Here is a 17,265-nt window from a genome sequence, read left to right as displayed (position 1 = left end):
AATTCCTAAAAAGATTCCTCTGGTGTGAGGACAGCCAACGCATGTCCCCCACATACACAAAGAATAAATGTGCTCTGTCTTATTTCCTTTACTGAGGTCCTAGAAAAGAAAGAAGTACATTTTTTTCTGCACAACACCGAACGTTTTGTGTTTCACTGGAACTGTGGCACAACTTTCATGTTTCAATAAACTGACACCGAACTCAAAAATTACAAAAAGTTACAATACAAGCAGAAAGAAAATGTAAAAAAAAAAATACTCCCACTACAAGAGAAAGTCCAGTATGATCGGTCAACGATCAATATTACATGACCGCTGAACTAAAGTGCAGGTCAACAGTTTGGTGAGAACGTTATGAGACAAAATGTTGATCCGTCCTCGGACGTCCCAATTAGTGTGTCCCCTTGGACAAAACCGCTCCTGCAGACAATGAACTCTTTCACTGCCCACTGGGGGTAGACACTGTGTGTGTGTGTGTGTGTGTGTGTGTGTGTGTGTTTGTGTGGTGTTTTCCAGCTGGGGTTTGGGGGTACGGGTGCATGAATAGTGTGTGGGCTCACTGTGTTTGGGGGTGGAGGTGGAATGTGTTAAGATATTTCCCACCAGCAGCTCATTATTTCATCCATTCATCCATTAGACAGTCAGTCAGTCATCCCGTCCTCTGGTGCAGAGGTGAACTGATTCTCACACACACGCACACACACACACACACACACACACTGAATGCAGAACTTGTACTCGTAGAGGATTATCTTATATTATGAACAATTCCTTAGAGCTGTTTACTTCTTCCACCACTGTCTCTTAGTTCCCTTCAGCGACATCCTTGATGAAGTTAAGAAGTCTTTGCTTTATATCTATAAACTAAAATGAGAATTTAGGCCTCAAATAATTATAAACATGTAACAATCAGAGTCTTGGTCTTAGTTCCCTTGACATAAACTCTCAAGACAAGCCGCTCTGAAAACCTCGGCACGACGTCACCACACCAGAGTGAGCACCTTTCACTCTGCCCGTCACTGTTTCAACAGGTTCAGAAAGCAAAGAGGAAGACAAGAGTGATGCATGTAAAGGAGAGGAGGAGGAAGAGGAGGAGGATGATGAAGAGAGTTGTGTCTCGGGGCAGAGAGAGGTAGCTGGGGGGGGGGGGGGGGAGACAGATGCCCCTGCCCTGCTGGTCATGTTGGCAGTAGCAATGCTGCCTGCATGTGACAGACGGGGGAGGCAAACATCCCAACACAATCTGCTCCCTGCTCTCTCCCCCCACATTGTCTCTTTCTCCACCACCGAGTTTAATCTTGTCCACTCCTGCCCCACTTCGTTAGACACTCCCCTTCTCCATCATCTTCCTCGGCATCCTTTAACACCATCGGTCCTCAGCAGCCCTACAACTTCAGCCCCCTTCTCTTGTGTCCTCTCTTCCTCCATCCTATCCGGCGGCCCGCTGGGCGCTTAATCTCAGACCCGGAGGCTCTGTCCAGTCCTGGAGGCCGAGGGCGATGACTCCCCTCCCCGCCTGGTGTTCCTACAGCCGGCTGCCAAGCTGTCCTGACCAGCCGCCCCCTCTCTCTCTTTCTCTCTCTCTCTCCCTCTCCCTCTGCCCACTCTCCCCTCCTACGCCGTCACACTGCACAACACAGCAGGGCATCGCCACGTCACGCAGTAACACACACACACACACACACAGAGAGAGAGAGAGAGAGCTCCGCTGTGGTGAGCCAAGACTCAAGACAAGACAATACACAAATAGACACAACCGATGTGCCGCACAAGGTGCAGCAGATATGAGCTGCACACGCACAGCGGAGGACCTAAAAGGTCAGAAACGGAGCCTGTTGTTCTGAAGCTGTTAATGTTTGATGAGGGAAGTGTTGGGAACGTGTTGACTGAAGGCCCTCGGCTCCACACCGCCAAACTAATCTGAGTCATGCTGGGAAAATGCCAAACGTTATCCAATCACAACCTCCGATATCTCGGTACGTGCAGATGCACCGAACGCACGGAAGACGACCGGGAGAGAGAAGACGCGGCCGTCTCCGTGAGAGATTCTGTGCTGATGGCCGGCCAGCTCTGAAACGCGCTCCAGGTTTGTAAAGCGGGAGATGCGTCGACATTGTTTGCCAAGAAGAATTTTACACTTGTGGTGGAGAAGTAAATGTGTCGATGGAGAGACACATTTATTCGGCGTATTTATCGATTCGGAGTAACACGTCAAGTTATTTACTCTGATAAAGTAACAGGATATAATCTAACATCTCTGGAGAATCATACTGCGGATGATGATGACTTTAAAGGGTCAGTGCAACCAATTTGCAAATTAAAACCATATTTTTTCTCTTTTTTTTGGGTCTAAAAGTATCTCGGCATATATACAGTAGATAGTTTGGGGTTTTCTTTGACCTGGTTTTCAGAAATGAGTTTCAATATTTTCGTCTCATTTGAGGTGCTTCCACTGGTTAAGAGTTACACTCACAGCTCTTTCCAGAAACATTGTTGTTCTGCACAATCCTCAGATTATAGTGAGACATCTCAACACCCGGCCGGGCAAATAAAACCCCATCGTCGACATGACTCCGCCAGAGGAAAGTGAGAAAAGTACTTTTGCAATTCTGCTGGACTGCATGACCCTTTAATTCCCAGCAAGTCAAATGAGGTTCGTACTGAAAGAAATACCTTAAACTGAAAAGGTGAGCTCATCAGTATGTGGAAGGCTTAAAAAATAAATACTGTTTCCTTTTGGTGGAACGGACCAGGGATGATCTGGGATCCGTCCGGATCACCCCTAGCAGTTTGGCACGCACGTGAACCACGGATTAATTACACTTAACTTTAAATCGCCGCCGGGTGACCGATCGTTATCCGCAGATATTCAGTAAGAAATGTGATCAGGACACTTTTCCAGTCGTCGATCTCTGATAGTGCGACCTTGTAAGCAACCAATCCGTGTTTGAAGTGGCACGAGGAGAGCGAAGGTGACATTCGGTTACATCATGATGCGTTCAGGCGCTGTTCAGTGAAAACGAGCAGGTAAATAATCACGTTATCGTGATGAGTTCACGTGTAGTCCTGTAAAATGTATTTTTTGGTGAGAAACTTGAATACATCCAGTTGTTGAAGGAGATGTTTTCACAGCAATATAACATGGATATCAAATATATGAATTATGAGATGTTTACATGAAGCTCTAATCAGTTTATAATACCTCATTAAAACCATTAATGACGATATTTATTTTCACTTATAAAAATAACAGCTCTTATTTCCTTATCATTTGAAGTGTGTGAAGACGTTTTTTTTTAATCTGGAGCCCAGTAGACCAGCTGCTATAATCAAACAACAATAATGGATCAATAATCTGAAATTAGTATCAGTGGCAAAAAACATGATCAGGCATCTCTAAAAGTTACACTTGCTCCCTTTAGTTTTCTTTCGTGCCGACCCGCTCCACAACCCTGATCCGTGATGCGATGCCAACCGCGAGTGTTATGATCCGCTGCACCACGACCGTTTGCTTTGTTTCCCATAATGCAACGCAGGGCATCCAACTTCACTTGCCTGGATAAACGGCCACATCTCTCAAACTCCACATACTCGCACTGGTTTTCCCCTTTCATGGGAGAAAACGCTACAAAATATCCCAAACACAATTATTGAGTAGCAATGGCAGCGACTGCACAAACACTGGTGCAAAATGCCAGCAGACTTTCACACATAGCAGTCTGACAGTAAATGAGCCCAACAGGCAGCCAGTGAATCGGTTGGTCAGGTCGTGAACTGAGATGTTTAAAGCGGCTGCAGGTTGTAAGCTGAGGGTTTTATGTAATGCAGTAAGTAAAGCTTTAACCCTGGCAACGACGCACACACACTCATTTTGTCTGGCCAAAGAGCCGCCAACCTCTGGCCTTCTTATACAACACAAACACACTCTCTAATCCACCCCGTGTCTCACCTTGGACACCATGCTTTAGAGGAGGGAAGTGTGCATGAATGCATCTGAATGTGTGCGTGTGCACATGTGTGTGTGTACGTTTGTGTGTGTGTGTGTGTGTGAGTGTGAGAGAGAGAGATTAAGGCAGCACTCCTTCCAGCAGCTAAAGCAGCAAATCCAATAACTGGCCTCTATCGACTGGCACACTCATTAATTAGGGCTTAATACGACTTAATGCTCGGGCACTGCCCTACACTAACACACACACACGCACGCACGCACACGCACGCACGCACACACTGCAGGCTGGCTCGCCTCTGGAATTGGTGATGAAAAGGAAGGAAGCTTGGATAGATTCGTGGATGGACTGATGGGTGGAGACAGATACATGGATGCTGAGGTGAAGAGGATCTGCAGGCGGTGAGAAACGAGGACTAACAGTTTGCGGCGGCGGGTGGAGGTGGAGGTGGAGGTGGAGGTGCGGGACGGAGCGGACAGAAAAAAAAAACAAAGAGGGCTCCGGCTCCAGCCGACACCTCCCCGCCGCCTGCTGCTGGCCCGGCTGACGGCCGACGGGAGGGTTGTGGCGGAGGTTAGAGGAGGAGAGCCTCCCCACTGACCTAGTGAAAGGACACCACCTGCTGGATCCCAGGCTTTACTGACACACACACACACACTGACACACACACACACGCGCGCCACAACTACGCTGAAAGAAGTCCTTAATTATACCTGAAACAGCTTCCAGAGCAGTCGTGGTAGTAAGCGTGTATTTTGCTCTCCAGCAGACATAATAAAAGCACATTTTGCTGAGAGGCAGTTTGCAGTAATTTCCCCAGACAGCCCGATAATCAAACTCCGCTCACAATCTGCACCTCGAACCACCGCGCTCTCTATTGACTGCTGCTACTAAGGAGATTAATTACAACACAGACACAGTTACCTCTCTGTGGCATACATCAGTCGTAGCCCACAGCTAGTGGTGTGTGTGTGTGTTTGTATATTTATTTACAGGTGGGAGCATATGTCCTAAAGGTACGGTCTAAAGGGAAAGTGCTAACGTCATGTTGGAGAAACAGAAAGACGTTAATAGAAAAAGATCTAGAGGCAGAGTTCAGGTCTGTCCTTCAGCAGCCTCGTATGAATGTGGGCTTTTTTATTGCTAAACAAATCCGCTACTGGAGCGTGTCACTTGAAGAAAAAATATTTATTGGACAGTGAATACATTAACAAAACCACTTGAAAACAAGCCACAGAGTAAACTAAAGTCTCACTGCATATTCTGTGTTTCTCAAAGAAGGAACCACTCGGCATGGATTTAGTTTTTTTTTGTGTGCCCATGAATAAAGAGATGACAATCAAGCGTTTTCAAGAAGCAAGACTTAAAGAGCACATACTGTTCTCCTGCATCTGAACACACACACATGTGAAAAATTACATAGGACTCAAACCTTAAAATATAATGATACATCTCAACCTTAACACACTAACATTTGACAAACTGAACTTATGTGCGTGTCTGTGTGTGTGTGTGTGTGTGTGTGTGTGTGTGTGTGTGTGTGTGTGTGTGTGTGTGTGGCAGGCAGGGGGCCTAAGGGGTGAAGAATTCAGGCAGACGGCCTTGGCTTGCCTGGTTACAACAACACTGCCAGGGGCATGAAGGCTGCAGCTGCCACACACACACACACACACACACACACACACACACAACCACACACACACACACACAACCATATTTCGCTCAATCCCAGGCCCACCATCACCACCCTCACACCCCAGCGCTCTAGCTAAATCTTGGCTAGCACACAACTGCACTCAAGAATGTGCGCGTGTGCCTGGAGGCCACGCCCCTCTCCCCTCCACCAACCTGTCATGCCAGTTGTTGCTCTTGCTAACACGCACATTTGACACGGGAACGCGATTAGTGACACTGTGTGTTTTGATCAGGAGGAGTTGACGCTTGTTCCCTCGCTGCTGATTTCCCGGTGCCGTCTTTTCATTTAGTGATTTAGTGTTCCTGGTCAGTGACACAGTTTTCACCAAGTGTCAAATTGAACATGTCAGCAGAATGTTTGAAAAGGACCTTTAGCTATGTTTCAATAACTCTTTGCTCGCAGCTTAAAAGAGTCTTACAGATACGACACACTCAAGATCAGCATTTAAATGTCTAAATATGCAGGTATACAGATATTTCATATATAATAAATAAGTGTCTAATGTCTCTTAATTCCTTTGTAATTAATTATACATCAAATTATCATTTCTAATGCACAATATACAATGCAGTCATTCTTTTATGTGTTTTCACTGAGATTTTATGAGTGACTACTTAATAAATACAACAAATTAAAAAGTGAGGTCCTCTTAAAAATGCTTCTGTCGATAACGCTGAACGCTTTAACGGGAGAAATCCATTCAAACAAAATAAAATCAATATTTGAGCAGATTATGTTGACTTAACTCTTAATGTGGATTTGGCTGCTGTGTAAAAACAGGCAGTAAGAATCAACAATCACATCTAATAAATAATTAAATTAATACATAAATAGATTGGTGCTGGGATAAATGTGGGGTTAATGAAGTGACAGGCTGTGTGAGAACTTCCTTTTCATTCATATCATTTTTTTTTCCCAACTCGCTGCTGTTCTCTCCAGCAGAGCTGCACACGCTGGTGAGAAGGAAAGAAAGAGGTTTTAGATGATATGTTGCGTGTGCCCATCTGCAACAGTCCTTTTATGTTTAAACAACATTGATATTTTCCATAACAGAGCGCTGTGTGTGAACGCCAAAACACTAAGATACAGATGAACTCAGCCATCTTGTTTTATTAAATAGTTATTAACTGTTGGGCCCTCACGACGACGCTCCCTCGATACATAACAAATGTTGTGACTGGACGTCTCTCAGGTCAGCTGAAAGAAAGGAGCACCGAGCAGTGGATGTTTGCCTTTAACATTTGAAATAATATCAGATTTTTTAATTCAGCTAAAAAAAAACAACCCACATCTATTCCTCCACTTCTCTAAATGATATGTTGTTTTTAGTTATTTATGTTTAATCCATTATATTTTGTTGCTCTTGTAAGTATTGCTTTGAAACATGTCATAATGATTGACGTGAGTAAATGGGAAGTTGAGTTTTGTTTGAAATCATTAGTGAGCTAAGTCCATTTTGCAAAACAAATCTCCCATGTGTGCTGCTGCATTTTACTTTTAAAAAAATTAAAAATTGAAAATCAACAAGGAGCGAATTGAAACCCTTCTGTTTGGTTATTGATCCCACTAAACGTCGTGTCCTGTACTGGTGTTGTTGCTGTGGGAACGCAGTCGTGAGTGCACTCAATGCACTCAATGATGAAAGTTACATTCTTATTTAATAAATAAATAAGATCAGATATGAAGCCAGTGGATCGCAGGGGATTGATAAGACATTTAAAAATGTAAAGGACTACGGTATTATAATAACAATCGGATTAATACAGGATTGATTTGAAATAACAACAAGAATTAAAACCCCGGTGTGGGCCCTAAACTCTGTCATTTTATAGTTGTTTAAAACCAGAATATATTGTAAAGTATATTAGAATTTAAAAAATGAATGCTTTGTCCAAATTCTAAACACTCCTGTGTTATTATTCATTTTATATAATTCTCTCTTGGTCTTGGTCACAATTATCACTCTCAAAAAAAAAAAAAAGTCTCATTAGAAAGTGAGAAGAAGAAATTACAATTAAATGGTGTGACAGCAATTAAGGTGATATCAAAAAAGATATAAAGTTGATCTTAAAGCTGTCAACAGGCAGAGTGTTCGTTTACATCTTTTTTTGTTTGTCGCAGAGTTTCTGAACATCAGTGCGGAGCGCGTTGACCAGAACTCACACATGATCAACATGAATCCTCCTCGTAACAGAGTTCTATTAAAACAGATTTTTCAAAGTGTTCAAGAGGGATGTCAGAAACGCATTGTCGTACTTTAAACAGCTGTGGATGAGCACCCGAAGTCCTCGCTGCTTTCATTCCCTCGCTGTATTAACGGAGGCTTCAGTGCTGCTGCAGGCGATCATCGACTCAATGTCAAAGTGTTTGCTGCCGTGAGGCCCGCTGACACGTTTTAAGTCGCGTCTATGAGTGTTTGCTTCCCTGGCATTAAAGCCTTTCTGCTGTTGTTACTTTTAACATTTTTCTAAAGAAGGGGCAGGTGTTTCCGCACTAGTTTTCTAGTTGTAGTTTTATGAAGTAGTGTCATTGACTGGGGCTCGAGATGTGACGCTTTGCACAGTTAATGCTCCAGCTTGCAAGCCTCTGGCTACAGCCCGACATCTGAGCCGCAAATCTGCGCGTCTGTGTGTGTGTGTGTGTGTGTGTGTGTGTGTGTGTGTGTGTGTGTGTGTGTGTGTGTGTGTGTGTGTGTGTGCGTGTGCGTGTGATAGAGCTGTAAAGCCACCGTTTGACAATGCTCTTTCAGCAGGCCGCCCTGCGGTCGCTCCCGGCTACAGAAGCCAGCTGGGCAATGCAGAGACAGAAACGATAAGAAGAGAAGGAGAGGAAGATGAAGGGGAAGGGAGAACGACTGATCAGCGCCACCCAGAGACAGCGGACTAAACTGTTCCTCTCCGTCTTAGTGCGGGAGAGATTTCCCCACATTCACAGTCATTCATTGGTTCAAACCTGATGACTATTTATGCATCCGACAATAGTACATTGGGTCAATTATAGCAAATATTTTTAGAAAATACATTTTACCCTTAAACTCTTGAACATTAAGTTTAACATCTATTGTTTGGTAGAATCCTAAAAATATATATATATATATATTTTATCAGAACTTTTCTCCCTCAACTTTTCTACCGTGAAAATTGAAAATGTATGAATTAGAAATAAAACTAAACGGTTTGCATGTGATGAGTTTAAATCTATTAATCAAATGTAAAGACGTCACGGTATTGATTTAATATTTACATGAATAGGAAGCGTAACAATCAAAGTATGTGTGAACGCTGCAGCTCACACTGGGACTTCTTCGTCGTCTTTATCCCTACTTTCTCCACATCTCACTCTTTTAGCTTCCCTCTGTCTCTCGGATCACACACACAGTTACAACTCATCATACACACACACACACACACACACACACACACACACATCAAAGCTGTCTTGTTTCTTCTGCTTATGCCAACTTAATTTGCAAATGAAAAGTTTTTTTTTGCAAGGAGCGTCCTTTTGCTTCTGGGGCATGGCAGCACACTGTGTGTTTGGGGGTAGGGGTGAGGAGAGGGTTGACAGAGGGTGGGTGTGTGTATGTATGTGTGTGTGTGTGTGTGTGTGTGTGTGTGGCAGGAGCCCAGATGAAGCAGCCCTCGCCCGGGGCTCGCTGTCCGCCCGCGGTAGCAGCAAGCCTGTTCCCTCTTCCCCGGCCCGCCGCGACCATTTGTTCCATTAACCAATCTCCTGGAGCCTCTGGTGCAAACACACACACACATACACACACACACACACACAGAGACACAGAGACACAGACACACACACACACACGTCTACAGGCACACATACTTCCAACAACTGCTTGCACAGCTCATACCACACATGGCCCTCCATCCCTGCTCCATCCTTCACTCCACCCCTCCCGCCCTCCTCTTCTCTCCTCCAGACGCATGCACCATCTTTCTTCGTGGAGGCCATATGGCCCAGTGAAGCCTGTGGATCTACAGGCACATCTGCGTATATGTTGCTGCTCTCCTTAAAGGGCTGCACAAGCGAGCGGTGGGCTCACATAAACACAGTAGATGCACACGCACACCCACGGCTGACAAACACACTCTGCTGTCACAGTGTGTGGTTAAGAAAACGTTAGTGCTATGTCGGTCCGTTGAGTGAGTGTGTGTGTGTGTGTGTGTGTGACCTCAGTGTGTACATGCATAGTGATAATTGGTGAAACAGCCTGCGAACAGCTGTGGGGTGAGAAAAGGTTGTGTGGTGTTTGGTACAGGAAGCAGAGGGGAGGAGGAGGAAAGTTGGAGACTAAGAGAAGAGCAAAGAGGAAAGGAAAGAGAAAAGAGATGTAAGGGAGAGTAGAAGAGGCTGAGGTGAGCAGAGAAAGTTTAAAAACTACATGAGCACGAAACGTTTTACGAGCCGTCAAAATCATGTGGACATAAGAAAACTGATTTTGTTAAGTGTGACATTAAGATTTCCATTCAGCTTCTCATCAATTGTAAAACAATATGCAGCATCTATCTCTGGCATTTCTTTTCTTTTCACATCAAATATTTGGTTCAAGAAAGGTTATATTTGATCAATTTCTCAGAAAAATCACCAGGAATGACAACCGATGAGTATATTGGCACCGAGCAAAGCAAAAAACTGGCGAATAAAGATGTAGATGATGTAGAAAAGCTCCAATAAAAACTGGGCTGCAGTCGTTAAAATAGGGATGTAACTTAATAAACAAAAATGTAACATGTTTCTTGAATAAAACAGCTGATAAAATAGGATATACAACCATTAAATTAATCATTTACGTTAACTGGCTTAGCCTCTTCCATAACTCCATCTCTCAACTCTCCGTTCTATCCCTTCACTTCCAGGCATTAAAAAACCAAACCACCAAAGACAGAGTGAAATAAATAATTAAATGGTGCAGCAAAACATTGTGTGCTAAAAACCCCTGTGTAGTTTGGCAATCAGCTCGCCCATGTAAAAATAAATCAAGCTGATTTTCCAAATGTTTTGTGCGTGGTGCGCTGTTGCGGCTCTTCGCAGCACAGATTGCAGGCCGATGGAGAGGCTGAGGGGAGGGGCGGGGCGCTCGATATCGAATCCACTTGCACCAGCTTGTTAACACGTACACCTTAACCCCCGAGCGGCGCGGCGGGGCGCCCGCCGAATGCTCGGGGGCCTGCGGGGACCATCGAACGTATTCCCGATGTACGGATGCAGACAAACATTAAGAAGAACGAGAAGATGCGTGTGACTTAGTGCGAGAACAGCACCATGTGTCGAGAGACTGGCGTATATATGCTTCACCGGGAACATGCAGCATACCGAACATAACATACCCACACGATATAGAGAATAAGTTTAGTCCTGCCGTTACGGCTGAATCACGAACTGCAACACATCCCTGCAATAAAGCCCTGCCAACTACTGGGGATCTATTTTTTTTTTCTTCCTTTAAATGATAAGAATATACTATTGGCAGATTTTCAAGTTTCGCACTCGGAGTATGATCAGTACCACAAATACAATCAGATGCTGAAAGACCAAGTACCAGCTGCAGAGTAGATCATCGTAAACGTGAGTCATACCTCACTCGCCTCCCTGTCTCTCCCTCATCTCTGTACTGTAGCGTCCTTACAATAAATCCCTAAGACAAAACATAGAAATGCCAAAGAAATGTGTGTATTTACAACTCAAAACTAATAACTGCATTCCAAAACAATTATCTCCAGAAAATGAAATAAAAAAGAAATGTGGTCAAGCAGCTCAACAGTCACTGCAAAAGTGACCTCATGTAGAACCGAACTCGAGAGATTTTTAAATATCAGGAGGATTAATCAACCGAGTAAGTGTCAAAGCAGAAAATAAAACTCACTAAATGCCAAGAGTGATTATCGTGGTTCAGTTGGGAGAAGGGAGAAGTTAGGTGCCAACTTCCCAGCCAATCCACTTTTGGCAGTCAGATTCCTACTCTGCTAAACCTCCTGAGAACATGCAATAGCAACCCATACACACACACATAAAAAATACCACCATAACATATGCGCGGAAACATACAGAATATTCATACTTCACACTCCTTGACAACTTAGATTGTTTTCCTCTTTATAAAACACACAAAAACAGTTGCACACAACCAGGAGACAGCTGTGACTTGTTAAACTTTGTTTTTTTTGGCAGCGTCTGACTGTCGACAGGTTAACACCGGTGGGTGGTAGACAATATGTAGTGTCAGTGATGGAGCAGGAGAAAAGTGTGTGTGTGCGTGTGTGTGGTTGGTTTTGTGTAAGAGGAAGGTGGAGTTGGGTGGGGTTGGGAGGGGGGGTACTGGGGTAGAGATCCTGCACAGTGGGGCAACAACACCCACACACCCTCGCCCACATTGGCAGAGCCAGGCTGCATGCCAGGCACCCTGTGGAGACACACACCAACTGGGCTCCACACTTAGGGAGAAAGAGACCCCCGCATCATACACACACTTTCACACACACACACACACACACACACACACACACACACACAGATACTGTAGCATAAGCCAAAGATAGAACCACTTTTATCTGCAGCTTTTAAAAGCCAAGTCTCCAAAATCCTTCCCTGCATTCTGCATAGAGCAATGTATTTACTTTAAGCCTTTTGAACTCAGTTCTTGTAAGATGTATACACTATGTATTGCCCTCCAAAACCGTCCACACTGGAATGTGAAAAATGTGACAGGAATAGTGGAAAATCGTGCAAAAAGGACATCACAACTTTAGTGAATTAGAGAGTGTTGTCAGACAGCTAAATTATCAAGTTTGTCCACTTCACAAAAAAAAAAGAAAAAGCCCAAATCAGCTGCGCTTGTGCTATCGCTAATCACTTTCAGTTCAGCTCAGTCTGCAGTTCACGACTCCATCAGAAAGTATTTTGAGCGAGTCAAAGCCAGCAAACCAGTCAAAGTGTGTCATGAATTAGCTGCTTGTTAACTTCATAACTCATTTCATATTTGTGATTAAACTCCTCAAAGTTTCGGTGTTTCATCTAGTGCACGTTATCCTTATTAGGGTGCTACTGTCCTCTGTTGACGACCACAAGAGCTTCATGGAGTCTCTCATTAGTTTTTTGTTTCCAATGCATTGTACTGCATAAGGGGGAAAAAAGCGTTTTTTGATCAGAGAACAGTTTGAAGTGCCACCTGATTAAGTGGAAAATGTGGACACTGCACAGACAGCAGGATAGTAAACTGCTGATGACAACAAAAAAAACCCTGTCGACAAAAAATAAAACAATTCATGTAAGAATGAAACTTCAGATGTGCACAAGATGGACTGGTTAGGGATAGCTTGTGAAGGAAATTGCACTTTTCTGAAGGCTTGCTGCCAGATTCTGCAAACGGAGAGAAATGACAACTAAAAATCACTTGGGAACATTTATTGCCAACAAGGCTGCTGTTATTTTAATAATAAAATATATTCATAAGATACGTGTGCTGCTTTTTCAGTGAAATGCTTGTAGTAGTTCTAAGGGGAGAAAAACAAAAACAATTTCACAGCTTCCTGCCTGATAAACCAACAAATAAAAGTTGTCAAAATCTAATGCTCATTTTCTGGTAATCAACACAATAATGTAATAATAAAAATACCCCTGAAACATTGAGGATGTAAGATGTATATAAGGAAGTGTAGTTGTGTGTGTATTCACGTACCTGTCTTTCATGCGCTGGTGCATGCGGCCGTGCTGGACACACTGATCCTCCATGTCGACGCAACGAGCTCTCAGATCCTTTACTGTCTCCACCAGGTGTTGCTTCTCTTGGGCCAGCTGCTCCAGCGCTCCACTGCACATGCACACACACACACACACACACACACATGAACACGCACACAGACACACGATTAATACAGATGTAACATATGAAAATGTTCCATGTACAATGCGGCATGCAAGCAGATTAAAATACTGAATTGGCTTTTGAATAAAAAATATTTGCAGCAACACTTTCGAGATCAGACTTCACAAAGACATACAATAAAGACATAAAATGAATACACAATATAAATGTAAAACATCAAACAGATTTAAACTAATTTAAAGTCAGGGTCTTGAGTCCATAGTCCTTACAGATCTTAAGTCCAACAGATCTGGAGACTTTAACTCTTTGGCAATAACTTGTTGTTAACATACAACATGTTTGGATAGAAATTCTCTCCTAATTATACACATTTATTAGTTGCACATCACTAAAATTAATGCGATTTTAGTCCTGCAAAATATATGATCTTTATGAAAGGTTATAATGTACTTTTTTTTTCATTAAAGAGGTGTCGCCTCAACTGTATGATCATTTTCTGTTGTTGAACTGTGTTGCATTATACTGACAATTATTTTGTGCATCATTAGACTGCATTAGTTTGAGCTGGGTGGACCTAATAAACTGGCACCTACGTGTATAATTAAGGAAATGAACACCGACAGCACTCACTCTGCTATTGAAGGATATTTTTTCAAGACTGTACACAAACCAATTACATTTCCTTATTTATAAATTATTCGACAGCACCAACAGAGATAGTATCTCTGATAGGATAGGAAATATGAGGATGCAAAGAGAGGTAACACATACAACAAACGGTCCCTGGAGGGACGAGTTAGTTCTGTGGGATCCACCACAAATCCATCGAATGCTCTAAACTGCTGTGTCTGCTGCACGACGTTACACCGGCCAGTCGGGAGGAGTCGGCCGAACACTCAGTCAAACAACTGAAAACTATTTGACTTTTTTTTTTCTTCGTCTTGCTGCAACTGTCTCAGTGTAACCTCGCTTAGCCTGACTGGGGCAGTCCAGCAGGACTTTAACCGCTACACTGGGCTTGGACTCCAGGAGCTCAAACAGCCCGAGGCACAAAACACACCAACACCACACTGCTGCTAAACTACATAACACACACATACAGCAGATGTAGGCTATGAGCCTTCATGCCGGTGTGTCAGCATGTTTGCTAGTTCCCTTTCATAAAAAACACATTCAAGGTGGCAGCTAGAACTGTGTACATACATATGTGTACTTAGTATTGATGTCCACCCATAAGAAAAAACACAGGGTACATGAGTGTGTGTATTGTGTGCATGCGTCCTGTGGCTGGTGAGGCCCGTGCGGTCTGGCAGGGCCAGATTGAGGGCTGTCATGTGACTAATGTGCAGCACAGCTCCAACAGCTGACAGGACACTGGGCCCAGGGTCACTCTCACACACATACACACACAATCAAGTACACAGACACACACAGAAACAGACACACGCACACACATACATACACAGGCAGCCCAGATGGAGAGCTGTGCAGGCCTGCTGTGACTACTGTAGCATCAGGTTAACAAGAAAACAGGTCAGGCTGGAAAGCAGTATGTAGTATGTTGACATGCTCTGTCCAAACAGCCTGGATAGATGAGGCTTCATGAGATGATGACATGGACGTCCGACAGACGGAGGGAACAAATCACGGAGTGAAGATAGAACTGGAAACAAGAGACTGTGTGTGTACATAAAGCCGATTTGAACTGAAACCACAGTTGAGTGAATAGATGTTCACACATGAAGGTTAATATAATGAAAGAGAAAATGCTGACCCGCTACTTTCTGTCAATTCTTCCAATTTGACTCCCAGCGCGCAGCACTCCTCCTTCAGCCTCCTGATCAGGGAATTCTGGGAACTCAGAAGACCGTCCAACTCTCCAACTGCAATCGATTGTGGGAAAGTTGCCTGTTACTGTGAGGTTGACCACCATGTGTGATTTCATGTGCACTTATCAGTATCAGTGACTTCGCCGAAACTGAAGGGGGTGCAAGCAACGTATCACTTCAGGGAGGCAATTCATTTTCAGCCGACACCCTGAAGTTCAAACATCTCCCTCCTCCAGTTATAGTATTATATACACTGTATATGACAATGTGTATTTGGTCTACACTTCCCCTCACTGTGTATTGTATCTGTACAGTATATCTCTATCGCTCTTCAGTAAAAAGATATGTGACAATTGTGTTTATTTGAGAGAAACAGTGAGCTGCGTAATGTAATGTAATTTACTGATTTGTCTCACTCACATAAAATAAAAAACTGACTAAATGAATTAAGATCTCATGATTTGCTGAGAAAATATGTTCTCTTTTTTATGTTTTGAATGTACAAATAATGCTTTAATAGTGTTCAGTTAAGGTACATAAAACTGCAAGACAGAAGAGTTAAAAACTATGAATTGGATCCTTTGTATTGTGTGTATTTATAGAGAATAAAAAACTGTTCACTTAGTTATTCACAGATCAATAAAAAGTTGCCCAGCGAGCTCAAATGTCAGGTTAAACATTATTTATTTTAGTAGAGCACAGAATATGTGACTGAATAGAAAATATATAGATGCTCAAATCTGAGAAAAAAAATGTTGATCACCTCATTGACCATTTCATGTTGGTCAAACTTTCATTTAATTAATGTTACAATGTTGGAGTGGCATCATGGCACTACTATTAATACATAAAGTACATTTCCAGAGCAGGCCAACCAAACAACCTCACACACCAGAGGAAAACATCCCCAATATGGACTGAGCTGTTCCATCAAATGTATTGTCATAAATACTGCCGCAAAAGTGAACCACTTGTCTCTTTGAACGTATTCCAAAAAATGTTTTTCTCGACATTCACATTAAAATCAAGTACAGAGACTATCTGCTGGAAGTAGAAAGTGTGTGAGAAGGGTAAAATGAGATGGAGAAAGAGAGGGAGATTGTTGTTTGAAAGCGCTTTCTTTCTCCTTTCCACCCTTCCTGCCACGTCCTCATCCGCTCATGGGGGCCTCTTTCTGAACAATCCAACACTGAGCTTTCATCATTCCTTTGAAATGATCCACGTTCCGCTCTCCAACATATGTCTGCTCTTTTAAAATAACAATGGCTGCCGTTTGGATTGAGGGAATGATCCACCTGCTCCGGCATTCTGCTACAGTCAAGCGAAACCAAAAACACTAAGGACTTTGAAAAGTAGCTCACACTTGTGAAGTTTTTTTTTGCATACAGTAGATATTGGGAAGGAAAGAAAGAGATAATAAAAAAAAAGTGAGAAAGATCCATGATGGAAGGTGTCTGTGGTATGATATATAATATTTACCTGCAGGCTGACTAGACTTTTGTTACTTCGTATGATGACTGGGAGAGGTGGAAAGGCCAATGCACACTGATGTTTCACATAATATTATTCACTTTGTACTGGCGTCACATTGCATCTTTAAAGTGAATTACCACCAAACCTTTCATTCCAGTCTATACAGCCTCTGTCCCGAGATCACTGCCACAGCAAATGCATGGGGGGCATGAATTGGATGCTGCAGAGCATGAAACTAAACTACACAAACTCATAGGCGTGCACACACACGTACAGTCAACAAAGTTTGGTCAGTGCTGGAAAAGTTGCATGAAGAATGCTAATTAGCTGAACAGGCTTTGAATGCGTCTGGCCGTGCGTAGGCCAAAAAGAACCCTGGGACACAGAAACACAGCAGAACTGGCACTGGAAACAAACAGAGAAAAAATGAGGGAGGGAGGGATGGAGAGAAGAAGCGTGGCAGGCAGGGAGGGAGGGATGGAGAGA

At 43.3% G+C, this 17,265-nt stretch overlaps 1 protein-coding gene across 2 annotated transcripts in view; it reads right to left on the bottom strand.

Moving 5' to 3' along the window:
- Positions 1-17,265, bottom strand: part of sdccag8 (SHH signaling and ciliogenesis regulator sdccag8) — a 42,385-nt gene that overhangs the window by 3,393 nt on the left and 21,727 nt on the right. Inside the window, exons 15-16 of one of the 2 annotated variants that reach the window (XM_068568627.1) lie at positions 15,252-15,360; positions 13,331-13,462 (exon numbers count right to left, since the gene is read on the bottom strand). In XM_068568627.1, coding sequence (XP_068424728.1) covers positions 13,331-13,462; positions 15,252-15,360 — 241 coding nt within the window. The remainder of the gene's footprint in view (positions 1-13,330; positions 13,463-15,251; positions 15,361-17,265) is intronic. The other variant, XR_011077108.1, reaches the window with a different exon arrangement.

Source organism: Clinocottus analis, unplaced genomic scaffold, assembly GCF_023055335.1.
Source record: "Clinocottus analis isolate CAN_PGR_092001 unplaced genomic scaffold, fCliAna1.0.p SCAF_8, whole genome shotgun sequence".
Lineage (NCBI taxonomy): Eukaryota > Metazoa > Chordata > Actinopteri > Perciformes > Cottidae > Clinocottus > Clinocottus analis.
This window is presented reverse-complemented; position numbering and strand designations above follow the sequence as displayed.